The sequence below is a fragment of the Hibiscus syriacus genome, unplaced genomic scaffold (assembly GCF_006381635.1).
Source record: "Hibiscus syriacus cultivar Baekdansim isolate YM2019G1 unplaced genomic scaffold, ASM638163v2 tig00111402_pilon, whole genome shotgun sequence".
Lineage (NCBI taxonomy): Eukaryota > Viridiplantae > Streptophyta > Magnoliopsida > Malvales > Malvaceae > Hibiscus > Hibiscus syriacus.
This window is the reverse complement of record NW_024063082.1, coordinates 521280-535291: the sequence shown is the minus strand read 5'-3', so window position 1 is coordinate 535291 and position 14012 is coordinate 521280. Positions and strand designations below refer to the sequence as shown.

Below are 14012 nucleotides of genomic sequence, written 5' to 3'. Positions count from 1 at the left end.
ACTTAACCCATTTAATAATAAAGTTATATTTATTAAATACTTAATACTACTTTATTTTTTATATTTATAATATGATAATCTTTTGATACCATCTTATAGTTACATCATATTAATCAAAAAATCTATTTACATCATATTAATCAAAGCAATTGATAGATGAATTTTTATTTTCTTAACATTATGATGGTGGACATGTATATTATTACCATACGTGAATCCGATTGCTAATTTCATGTATATTTAAGGACGACAAAAAAAAACCCTGTGTATATGTCCGATTTTAATCAGATTCAATATGATAATAAATATCGATTTTTCCTATATGGAATTTGAATTTCGAATCAGGTTTTTTTAAAGCTTGTTTGAATTGACTTGGATTATGGGAGAATTTATCACAACCCAACGTTGGATAGTTACGAAAACTTTCCTTTTATGTATTTATATATTATTAATTAAATTTGAATAAAAATCTATAAAAAAAATTAACTTATAAAATATTAGAATTGTGATATTAAATTAAATAAATTTATTTAGTTATCTTTCTATTTTAACAAAATAGTAAATAAACAAATAAAAGTTATGTTGTTAATCGGATTAAAACTGAAATTTTAATTAAATTTTTGAATCATGCTTCGATTAGATAAAAAATATTTTAATTTAGAATCGAATAGAATTGAATCGTATTTTATTTTATGTTTAATAAAATTCGGGTAGACCAAAAATCTAATTCATCCGACTTGATCAGATGCCAGGCTCATCCCTTAACCGGGAATAGAGGGTCATGTTTCCTGTAACTGTGATTTGATTCCATGGCAAAAATGGAGATGTAGAACACCCAGTTATGGGAACAAAGGGCCATTTTCCTGTACTGGGAAACCCAGAGTCCCACTACTTACCCAAAACATATCATAAACTGCAGCTTTTAGATTCATTCTTTTCCATTGCTTGTTCTTACATGCATGCCTTCTTCCCTCTTTTTCTTCCACTAATTTTGCCGCAATTATAACAAAAATCATAATCTGTAAATGGGATTCCTCCAATAAAGTTACTGTAAATACAATTCCTCTTAACTTCCCAACAATATAACATTTGCATTGCTTGGCCAACAAGAAACAACTCCCTTCCACCTCTGTCCTCTGCCCTTTTTACATGAACCTGTCACCATTGTTTTCACCTGCATTACTTCTTTCAAAACCAGGTTAGTGCGGAAACGTGCATTGCGACGTACGCATGATTTTACGTTAGGTTATAAAACTAGGTTATCATACCTTTTACGTTTGCTCTTCGAGACGGTGGAAGTCGAGGGGTTGCTGTTCCAGTTCCTCTTCCTTTGATTGATGAACCAATTGTTTATCTGCTTCATTTGTAAGCCAGTTTCCTGAACCAATCTCGCCTTATCTTCCTCCTGAACATTTTTAACCAAATTCATCAACAACAACAACCACTATTACATCTTATATGAGCTTTTTTTCACAGTGAGCTTGAACTACTTACTGTAGGGTATGGCCATTTGGAATGTGATTGCCACCAAGCTTTCAAAACCGATGTTGTATCGCCGGGCAGTTTTCCGGCCCTTCTCTTGCGCAAGATTTCCTCTCTAATGTCAACAATCTTCTCCTTGTAACCCTGTAAAGGAGTGTGTAAAAATATCTACAAATGTAAAAATATGTACAAATGTATCAAGTTCCATCAGTTACCTGCTTGAGTTCATGTTTGAGTTCATGTCTCACTCGCTCCATCAAAGACTTTTCACTATCTGTTAAGATCAGAGGACCGAACCCCATTGAATCTGGACCATCCAAGCTTCCATCAAACAAGTTGGCATCACTGTCTACTTGGTCATCATCGTCATCAGACATCGTTGCGCCTGTGCCTTCTCCGGGAGAAACACCTGTTTTATGTGTCCCCGGCAGAGATTATACCAGAGCCAGCAATACGGGAGAAAATCAATCTAGATCAGTTTTACCTGTTAAGCTTTGTAAGGATTGTTCAATTTCCCAGCAAGCCATAACAGCTTCCATTGCATGAACTCGAACATGTTGCTGCAATTGTTCTTTGAAAGAACACAACAACAGAACATAATGCGTCTGCATTACCAAGAAAGAGATATCAATGTCTAAAACATGAGATTTGGCTACAATTGTACTGTAAACATAAAATTTTGAACTTCTTCATTGCTACCAATCAACTACTCATCTTATTTAACAAAATAACAGATCGAACAAAAAGTGATATTTACAGATCATGTCGGTGAAATTCGAACTCTAATATTTATTAAATTACTAATAAAATTGTTGGTGGAACTCGAATTTTGATACTAGTTAGAGTGCTAATAATGAGTATGAAATTAATGAACACTAAAACAAAAGAACTGGTTACCAACTAAAACAAAAGAACTGGTTACCAACTAAAACAAAAGAACTGGTTACCAACTAAAACCAGTCTCATTTGTAGTAGTAGTTGCATACCAAGAACTGATCGAGCTCTTTGTCATCGGCGACCAAGCCGTGGGCTCCACCACCTAGGGTTGAGTACTTAGACACCACGTGCTGCGACTGAGCCAGCTGAGCGTCGATCCTCGGAAGCTGATCCACGGGAGTGGCGACCCTAAGGCACGCCACGTGCGCAGACAACAGCTGCTCGCACAAAGGGTGAGCTAGTATCTCCGCCTTGTACCTTTCATTCTGCCAATTCACTACCCCATCTCCACCGCCCCCTCCGCTCTCCACCACAACACCTTCGCTCTTGTGGCTGTTCATGATATCGTTGCCGCCGTTCTTGAAATCACCCGATTCCATGGCGATCATGGATTGCCCCACGCCTGCTCTAGCTGCTTCCGCGGCGGCACCAACGTCGTCTATGACGTCGCTGTGGTTGCGATGAAGAAGCGAAGTTGATGTACGGGAGAGCCACTGGTTAGGTGCCTGGGAAGCTGTTGTGGAGTCAGAAGCAGCAGCTGTAGTAGTATGAAGATTAAGAAAGTTCGGCTCAGAGGAAAACTGAGAGTGTGGCTGCGGCGGTTCAGTCTGCTGGGAACGGAGGAGGGCGGTGTTTAACCAGTTGGGGCCGTTAGTTTCCGGCAGTTGACTCGCCTGCTGTTGCTGATGTTGGTCGGAAAAGTGATGGAGAGGAAGGTCTTGATGATCAGAAAGGTGATTATGATGAAACGCCATGAATATATATACCCTTTGCTTATCTTTTCCTCTAAGCTTATCCTACAGACAGATGCGTTGATGATGATTATTATTATAGTTTCATGGAAAAGATTGAAAAGATTTGGGTTTTTTTAATAAAAAACTGGGATTCTTTGAGTTCCAAGAGAGAGAAAGAACGTAAGAGTACTAACAAAGGTGAGACCTTTGAGGATATTTGCTGTAATAATAAAGAGAGAGAATTCAAGAGAAGAAGAGAGGAGATGACAGTGGTTTTCAGGTTAAGAAATCTGTATACCATGACAATGGTGAAGGTTTAAGTGATAGAGGGGGGGGGACCATTCTAATTATTTTATTTTATTATTTTACTACTATGATGATGATATTTATTATTATTGTATTATTATTTATATAAATAATTATTTATGATAATGTTTTATACTAATTTGGTTAATAGATTTTTTAATAATTTATTAAATATGATAATTTTTTAAGGTTAATATGATGATTTTAACATACATTTCAGTACAATTTTTAATTTTAATTAATTAATAATTATTTATTTTTCTAATAATTCATTACCATAACTCATTTAATGACTTCAATGGTTAAAAGAGTATTGTTTATTTGTTTTCCTTAAGATGTTGGGTTAATTAAAAAGAGTAGCTAATTAAATAAGAATAAAATATTATAAAAATAAAATCTAAATACTATACAAGTTAAATTAGATAAATTACATCAATCATTCATTTCCTTGAAATATAAATCAATCTCGGGACAAATGATAAATATTAATATAAAAATAAACATTATGATAATATCTCATTTCTACAATTAACTATATTATAACTCAAATGCAACTTATCTAAAATGTTTATAACCTTATATCAGTAATTCACAAGCTGAATCAAACGTATATCAATAACATAATCAAATATATACTAATTAAATAGACTCTGTTAAACTTAACTTTAAGAAGAAAAAAAGTGATACAAATTTAATTAAAGAAGAAAAATTTATAAACTAACTAATGTAAAATTTAAGAAATAAACTCATAAAACGGTCTTAATGGGTAAAGATTCTTTTTTTAAAGTCTTAGGTTTAAAACATTCGTGTTTATATGATATGTGTGGTGTCAATAATATCAAAGAGAGAGAAAAATAAAAATACTTATAATAATTTAAAAAGAATCAAAATACAGCTTTTACTGCTAAAAATATTGAAACAGTATTTGTTTCCCTAGTCGCAATAGGGTTGAAAACTATTGAAATAGTATTCGTTTGCTTTAATTTATGGAAATCAGCCTTAACATCTCATTTTAAATCATTAATGACTTACTATCAGTAAATACTAGGTGTAATGATAATGTATAAGATATGTTATATTTTTAAATTGAAAAATTAAATTAAAATAAAAAAATAGAAAATAAATAATATGTACGATGACGTGAGACAAAATAAGAAAAATCAAATTATAATATCAAAAATTTAAATCTACATAAATGATTTTTGTACGTCAAGTATAACACATCATAAACATCAGTTTTATTTAAAAATTTATAATAAAATCAATATTAATTTTATTTTTCGTATAAAGATTATAAATAAAAAATTATATCAATTGACACCATATTACATGTGTGGCTCCATATGCGTATTGTCATAATTGTTTTTTAAAATAATATTTAATTATTTTTTTTAAAACAATTAAATATTATTTTAATAAACAATTATGACTCATATGATTACATATAATTTTGTAGTAGGATAGTTTAATTTAAGGTTAAGTTAATATATTTTTAGTTTAAAATATTATATTGTTTAATTTAAAAATTATATAAATTTATAATGTTTTCGATTGCTATCAAAAAGGTATATCACGGAGATTTAGGATTTATAATCGAAAATGTTATTAAGGAGTTAACATTTCCAATTGCAATCAAAGCAACCGAAAATATTACTATGTTTAACATAAAAAAGTACGTTCCTGAAAAGATTTTCCATTTGTATTCAACTTTTACTATTTTTATTCTTATGTTAATAAATTGTATTTTAGAATTTCCTTACGATTATACATACATACATACTATTTTCATAAACCAAATAAAGAATTTATACAGGATTATAGCGTTGCATGCATGTAAAAGTGGATACAACAGCAAAGTACATATATATCATTGTATCTGATAAAAGGGCAGTCTAGTTTTCGTTGTAATAAATAGTAATTGTGCAGTAAGTACCACCTACTAGTATCCATAATTCTAGGGGCGTGCTCTCCACATCACTCGATACCGCGTGACTTGTCAATCATAATTTAGTTTCAGTTTTCTTCAAGGTTTCATCGCCCTGTTATCGGAAGTGTGAAAAAGATAAAAAGAAAACGGAGCACAGGCTTCGATGGGGGACCATAAACGACGTCGCTTATCTTCGCGGGACAACGACACGGGAGACACTCGTCGAGGGAAACGGTGGCTGGACCACAAATGCTGGCCCCGCACGGCCGGAAGCACGCGCCAATGGGAAAAGCCAATCGAGGACATACACGTGGAGCGATGAGGAATGGGGATCATCGTAATTCTCAACTGTATATTTTTAGGGTAATTACATATTTAGTACCTAAACTAATACTTTCACTCGCTTAGAGTACCTAAACTGTTTTTTTTTCAAAACCATACTTAACATTTATCTTATGTTTCAATTTGACACCTTGCTATTAAAAAATAAACAAAATGATGACGTGTCTTTTCTTAATTTTTTTCAATGACGATGTGAGAGATTTAAGTTGTGGTGGTGATCACATTTTCAGTTGTGGTAACAATTGTAATTTCATTATTGTTGCGTTTATAACGATTGTAGACATAGTGAGCGCTATTGTGATGATTGTGAGTATCGTAGTCATTCAATAATTGTATCGAACGACACCTCAACTTATATATAACTGACACTATTATGATAGCTAACTATTATTTTAATCCCTAAATATTCTAGCATTATTTTATAGTGATATGTCAACATCATCGTTAAATTGTTAACTGCGAGGTAACAAAATGAAAACTAAACTACACTATAGGTATGCTTTTGAAAAAAATGAAGTTTACATACCAAAATGAAATAAAAGTAATAGTTTAGGTACTAAATATGAGTTTACTTTTTTTATAAAAATAATCATTAAAAACTACAAACATCGTTCCTTCCATGACAGACGCCGGCTACATCAATCAAGCTGTATATGATCCCAATAAAGAAGTGGGACCTACACAAAATTAATTTAAAAACATTTTTTTTTAATTAAAAAAAAAAAGTAAAACAGAAGGTCAAGCTGTGTTGATGCAAAAACAGAGGGCTATATCTACAAGGTTGGTCCCCTACCTACTTACTGCCACGTCCCCTGTTTTTAAAATAACAGATCCTAATATGTTGGTTTAATTCAATAAAAAGTTCTTGAACCATGAGTTTTGTTGAATTTAGTCCCTCTACTATAAATTAATTATTTATTCTTCTTCTTTTCTTTGAAGTTACAACTTTCAATTCAATTATTTTTATTATAAAACGTATAATTATACAGGAATTTCATATACGCAATTTGAATAGTTAAATCGGTCAAAAATGCATAACAAAAGAGTATTCTATTCAATTTGACCTTATAAAATATAATTTTGGAAAGAGAAACAGTAATATAGTAGAAGTGGAAGGAGCCCGTTGAATAATAATTTTAAAAAGAAAAGAGATATTTTTAATGTGTTGATGTTTTAGTTTGCTTTTATAGGTGGGCAATGACCTGTCGTCAGGCAATCGGCAGAGGCATAGGAAGGGTTAAAAGGAAGACGATGGTTTACGCAATTCAGTGGGAATTTAAATGTTATTGTAATTTTTAATAGTTGTAGTCAATTTCGAATCAAATATTATAAATCTTAGTATCTTTTGTAATCCACGCGGCTCTTAAAGATGAGATTGGAGGAGCCAATCAACTTGCATTAACTCCATCAACATATCTGAACAGTAAGGTGAATGGTTATTTACGAAACACGTGTCAATCTAAAAACTCACAATAGAATAATCGGGTGCGACTCTACCTTACCAACCGTAATTGCAACCCGTTCTCACTAAAGTTTAAATTATGAAATTTTTATCGAATGCTATTTTTATTTTATTTTATTCAGTTTAAGGTGATTATTAAATGATATATGTTTATAATTTTTAAAATTATTAATAATACATATATATATATATATATTACGAATTTAGTTATTTGAATTCATAATTTTTAGAGGTAATATTGAATATTATTATTTTTAAATTTTAACATTTTTTTTATAATTTGGTTTATTTCCTTTTTAATATAAGATTAGTTTATTCCATTATTTTATAAATAATATTTTTTTATTTTTGAACATAAGATATGATATTTTTTATATTTTAATTTTTTTATTTTATTGTCACGGATTCACATTATAATTAATACAATCTAATTGTTTTATTTATTGGAGTGCTCGATGTAAAATTAAACAATTATTAAGTTATTTTGATAACACTCATTACAATACTATTTCTTTATTTATAAAAAGAATCACGTTTTCTTATTGATATAGAATTAACATTTTCTGTTATTCTCATATACAATACTATTTCTTTATTTATAAAAAGAATCACGTTTTCTTATTGATATAGAATTAACAAAATATGAATTCAATTATTTATATGTTTTAAATTTATTTTTTTTTATTAAAAAGTAGGTAGTCGTATAAGATGGATGTTAACATATTGATTGAGATATGATAAAATCTAATTCTAGAATCGTTTCAAACTGTATTTTATGGATCGAATCTCTGTTTACATTATATTGTCGAGTTTGCGCTTGATATATTATTAATATCGAGCCAGTGCTTGAAAATAATGGTGGTGCCAGTAGACATCATCAAAAATATGATTTTGTCATATCTTAGTCAGCAAATTATTATCCAACTGAGATGGACGTTGATTTTTTAGAAGAAAATGACCCTTTTAAAATATAGAAATAGTTGGTTGATTATTTTATAATTTCTAATAATCAGAAGACTCAACAAAATAACATTTTATAATTAGAGATAATTTTATAACTTTTAATAATCAAAAGATTTAACAAAGCAACATCGAACAACATCTGTGTATTTAATCCTTTTAAGGGAGCATTTATGTAGATAACGATTGGCTTAATTCCACCAAATGTCCTAAACTATTGTCTACATTTTAATTTATTTTTAAAATTTCAAAAAACTTATTAAGGGAGCATAACATCATACCAATGCCATTAAATTTGTTCTCCTTTAAGGGAGCATTTTGCGTACATATCAACCTGATAATTTAGGTTCGACATGTTAAAACAAACTCTCAACGGAAGTTGGTGTTAACTAATGAATATGGGCTGCTCAAATTATGCTTCAAATTTTTAATTGATCTCCAAATTTTTAAACGTTAAAATTGAATCTATAAAGTATTCGCATCGCATCATACCAATGCCATTAAATTGTAAGAGAAACGATTTTGAACATGTAAAGTTTAAGCTGTTCATGCACAAAATACACATATGTTTATAGTTCGATCATTGTGTTTTAAATAAAGTTCACGTCAACATTTAATGTTTAAACTGGTGATTAGGTTGACAGAAGAACATAACTGGTGTTTAAACTTATAATGCATAATACAATATAACTGATAGCAAATCTGATTATAATGAAATGAGTTTATTTTTTTTAATTACAATAAAAAGAGTTAATGGCACCATATAGTCTCCAAATTGATTCTTAAACTTTTGAATATTTTAATTCCATCCTTAAATTATGATCATCATTCTAAATTGATCATAAAATTTTTGAATGATCGAGTTTTATCACCAAATGATCAATATACGATAATGATGTCCAAAGTTAATAAAACCGTTGTAAAATTATTAACTTTTATGTAAATACAAACGTGTATTATGTAAATATTAATTTATAATTAATTTTCAATGTTTATATTCCATATAATTTTTAAACAGTTTTATTGATAAATAATGTGAGTAACATATACCAATAGTTTGATGATGAAATTTGAGACATTAAAAAAATCAAAATCAATTTTTAAACAGTTTTATTGATAACTAATGTGAGTAACATATACCAAGAAAACCTAATTTTTGAGGTAATGGGACCAAATATAGAACCAAGCAAAGGTTTGCTTTATTATCACAAAACTTTAACGCAAAGTGGTGAAAGAATAGACAAACAGTTCAAATCACCAACTTTTGCTGTGCATAAAAAAACCTACAAAAACATTGAATTTGTCAAAACCGAAAAAGAAAAACTAAAAATTTATTCTTTTTCTTTTCTAAAGCATCAAAAGAAAGGACATGGAACTGTCAAATTCCGTTACACGTGACAAAGGGTAAATTGCCCACCCCACCAACAAAACCCTACATGATTCGCCTTATCCAATAATGATGAAAACGTTTATGTTTTCGTCTTCAAGACTTGCCTTGCCCTCATCCAATAATGGAGTATCTTATTTTGGGACAGTTATAGAGAAAAGATGGGATTTAGGGTTTACCAAAAAAGAAGTTTGCTTCTTCCGAGAAATATGCTCATCTGAATTATTAGGGCACTCCTCACTGTTTAAATACGATCATGTCCTAATCAGTGTGATATTAAATTAATTATCATATTCCAAAATTAAAAATATTCATATATTAAAATAAAGAAAGTAGAATTCAATTGGTATTACTCTTTTTAAAAATTTGAATTCGATATTTTTCTTAAAGAAATATCGAACCCTTCATCATTTTAAATTGAAAAGAAATTATCTCACCACAATTTTTCTTTGCAAGTTGTCCCCGTACCTCTCTGTCACCTTCAAAGTTAGGCATTGTTTCTTCATGGACCACAAAGCCACTAGCAACTTGAGTTTTGATATTTACATCGACGTCAATTCCAAATGAATGGAAAACCCACAATTTCTCCTCTTTTTTTCCTCTGTCACGTGAACATAGATACATAATGAATATAGGTATAAAAAAAATGGGTTTCGACTTTCAAAATATACTTATTGAATTTGATATTCAATTCGAATTTTAGCAAGACATTTTGTTTTTTCTCCTTAAAATGTGTGTCTAAATTTCTCATCGATACAAAGGGATAAGGGGCAAGGCATGATAATAATAAATTGGGGGAATGGAATGGAAGACAATTGTGGGCAGAATACATTAGGAGCAGGCAAGTATCCCCACAATCAAACGTGATTGACAACGATGGATGAGGGGAAATAAATGTGTTATCAAACGACACAATATTTAAAGATTTACACGACCGTGGTGTTGTTTGATGTCACATCATTTTCTTTGCTTGAGGAAACTCATTGTTTCATGGTCGACAATTACTGTTTGGCGAGAGCTGATGATCTGTTTCATTGATGCTCATATAACGCTCACGATCGTCTATATCTGAATCCGTAACAATGTCTAGTCCTCGATATACATACATATATATTATGCAAGTGATCGTCGGTGTTGGTTAATCGTTATGTTGAAACGAAGCTATAGGGTGAGGTGTTTTACTGTTTTGTTTTGTGTTGTTGGCCCAAATCTATATAAAACCCATAAATTTGCCTAAGCTCATGGCTTGACCCAAGCACGAATGAAACCACGCGAGGAAGATGTACAAGTTGGCTACATATAAAGCCCCTCTTCTTTATAGCATCACTTTCTTACCTAATTTGCTCGTTCAGGCATTTTCACGAACACCTTTTTTTTTCAGAAAATAGGCAATGAGATTATTGGGTGTTTGAGATTAAGGAAGTTCAACGGTATGACAATTTAATTTAAGGTTTAAAAACTATGGAAATAGACGTAATCGAAAATGTTGTATTTAAATATTTTTAGTTGAATCTAAAATATTACAAAGAATACAATATTTTCGGTTGCACCTATTTTCGTGATTTTTTAGTCTTAAATTTGGTTGTTGTTACTTAGATTTTCCCCTGCGATTCTTATCAACATTTCAGTCTTTTTAAATTTTCTTTTTTTAACTGTTATTGAACTGCATAATGATAATTATCAATTATTTAATCATATTTTAAATAATATATCATTTTCTGATTCTTGTCGGACTTTCATTTAAGAAAAATTTAAGATTTAATGATTTTTAAGAAAATAATGGAAGATTAATTAAGAATACTCAAAGAAATTAAAATAGAATGAAAACTTTTAAAAAAAATTGAAAGGGCAAAATTAAAACTTTTAAAAAATTAAAAGGTCGAGTGGTAATTTTCTAAACATTTTGTTGCCTTGGTCCCTCTGCTTCCATAACCATCCACGTCTGTTCTTGGACCAGACAGACTTATATATGCGGTTAATATATTTATGTTTGCTCATCCATTTTATTTTTAAAAATATTTATAATAATTATATATATCATTAAATTTAACGTTTCTCTTTTATGCATAAAAAACTTAATTTAACATATTTTAACTTACATTTTATTTTGACATGCACTTACAGACCTCATTTGGCAAATAGTAGAGACTAGACAGAGAATTTTTTTCCCATTCAACTGAATAACAATTAGCCCCCATTCGAAAAAAGACCAGCTAAACCGAGTCGAAACATGATGGGCAGGAAGAACGATTTTACATTTGTTAAACCTTGAAGCTATACCATGGTAACCGGGCTTTTCTAAACCTTCAAGCTCAAACTAGACGTTGAAGAAGTGTGAATCAAAGATGATGTTATGATGATCGAAGACGTAGCTTTCGTCTACCAGTTGTTGCAGGTGGACAAGAGGCCAATGGTGGTGGGGGTAGAGGGTCAGTGGAGAATATGTGTCTACTCGAATGGTTCTCAGCTTCTTCTTCACTACCTCTTGACCCTTACTTGCCGAACTTTTGTCTCGTTCAACCCTGCCGGGAGAACACAGTTGCAAAGGAAACCTATATATTCACCACAAACCAAAATCATCAATAGCTGCATAGAGAAACTTGAAGTAGTGTTAAACAAATTACATCAAATGGTATTAGCAGGATTCGACTCATGTCCTCCGCTATATCTCCTTCTCATTGGAAGAGAGATACCGGGGAAGAACCTACGGCATAGGCATCCAAGTTACCCTTCACCGACATAAAAAAACCAGCACGAATCCGGCATATAACACCTCCTCTAATTCAATTGTTGTCATTCTGTAATCAAAACATATCTCGATATCATGAATTCGAACTAACAAGGGCGATATCAATAGGATAAACCAGAATATACATTCAGAAAACTGCAGAAATATAATAGTTGATCATCTGGCCATGGAAATGTGCTGCTAAAATGCATAAAAATGATCGGTTGTCATTTCAAATTTGGAAGTTCAAGCGCATAGGCGGTAATATCATTTATGGTTCGGAGAACGGTGCCGATGCGGCGGTCCAAGAACAACGTTCGACAAAGCTCGGACTATAATAGTTCCCTATGGTAAAAGCTTCTTTAGAGCAAAAGATGATCATTATTTTGGTTCTCGATGGTTTATCATTAACATGCAAATGGTTATTGATTCCTTACCCAATCTAGCAAGACGATTTACCCATCGTGGAATAGGCTTCCCCGTCAACTGAATACACACATCGTTGCAGAAATGGTTGCAGTTCTTGGTGATGAGATGGTAGGAATTCCCCGAGTACTCATTAGCGAGTTTCTCCATGAACGCTCGGACATCTTTCGGACCAAAATCAGTCTTCCCGATTAAGATAGATTTCCTAAATGTGAAACCGGGACACTGCCTCGATTCCATTTCGAAAATTCCAGTCGTTGTATGCTCATGCGCTCCAAAACTGTACTCAACTCCATGAACTGCATAATAGAGAACCAACCAAAAAGTTTTCTCATCAACCAAACAGGCAGACCCACTAAATTGGAACGAAAAGGAAAATATATAACGACAACCCTTCTTTACACTCTCCCTTTTTCCATTAGTTTCCATGAAACACACATAAAAGGATGAAACTTCAGCAAATTTGAAGGGAAAAATGAAAAAGAAAAAAGAAACTGAAAATTTACCTTGAACCCCAGAATGATAGATCCCGAGGCCAAACCAATAAGCGTATCCATTAATAGGAGTCAAGTCATAAACATTTAAGTAAACCGGAACCGACCCGACTTTCTTCTTCCGTGGCATCAACACCATTTTACAAAGCATTTTTTTTATATAAAAAGAATGCTTTTTTTGAATAACCCAGATCGCTAATACATAAAAGAAAGAGAACCGGACAACCAGAGTATGGGCTTAAGCGAAAATTAAGAGAAACTGCAGGGGTAAACTGGGAAATCTGAGAGTAATATTCTCCTTTTTTTAAGAGATGGAAGAATCTATAACTTAAAATTCAAGCTTAATTTGCATTTAAGTATATTATTGGCGATTTCTTTTTAATAGCTTAAAATTCAAGGAAAGTAACAGCTGGGGTCCGACGGTTTCCCCTAATTACTGCAACTGCTGCAATTCTACTCTATAAAAGCCGCGCCGTGTCTGTTTGTGTTAAAAATGCCAACGGGATTATTGTGTTAAATTATGATTTCGGTCCTTATAGATTTTAAATTTAATCAACTAAAAATTTAGAGATGAAAGTGGGAAGGATCGGACGTGGTTAAATAGTGAAAAAGTAGATATGCTGCTGCAGTGGTGTGAGAAATGATGATGTTAAGTGATAACGAACAGTAATCATGGAGCTGCGATGACACGAAGAGAATCAAATTAAAGTAATCATAGAGTTAAAAGAATATTTCGAGTTTAAATTATTTTGAGTTTCAGTAAAATTTAAAAATTTAAACTCACAAATATTTAAATCGAGTTTAATTTCAATTTTAAATTTGATCTAA

General features: G+C 31.5%; 1 protein-coding gene and 1 pseudogene across 3 annotated transcripts; both read right to left on the bottom strand.

The window, feature by feature from the left end:
• Positions 1 to 967: 967 nt before the first annotated feature.
• LOC120162321 (homeobox protein knotted-1-like 3) lies at positions 968 to 3429 on the bottom strand. Of its 3 annotated transcripts, none has more exons than XM_039172484.1 (6): positions 2469 to 3429; positions 1967 to 2087; positions 1698 to 1891; positions 1495 to 1626; positions 1269 to 1405; positions 968 to 1185 (listed from the first exon to the last, which is right to left on the bottom strand). In XM_039172484.1, exons 1-6 carry the CDS (start codon positions 3171 to 3173, stop codon positions 1146 to 1148), a joined length of 1329 nt encoding a protein of 442 aa, XP_039028415.1. In that variant the 5' UTR covers positions 3174 to 3429; the 3' UTR covers positions 968 to 1145. The 3 variants fall into 3 exon arrangements, with proteins under 3 accessions (XP_039028415.1, XP_039028416.1, XP_039028417.1); XM_039172485.1 differs by having other exon boundaries at positions 968 to 1182; XM_039172486.1 differs by having other exon boundaries at positions 968 to 1174.
• An 8218-nt stretch (positions 3430 to 11647) lies between these two features.
• On the bottom strand, positions 11648 to 13486 carry LOC120161676 (annotated as a pseudogene).
• Between the last annotated feature and the right edge of the window lie 526 nt (positions 13487 to 14012).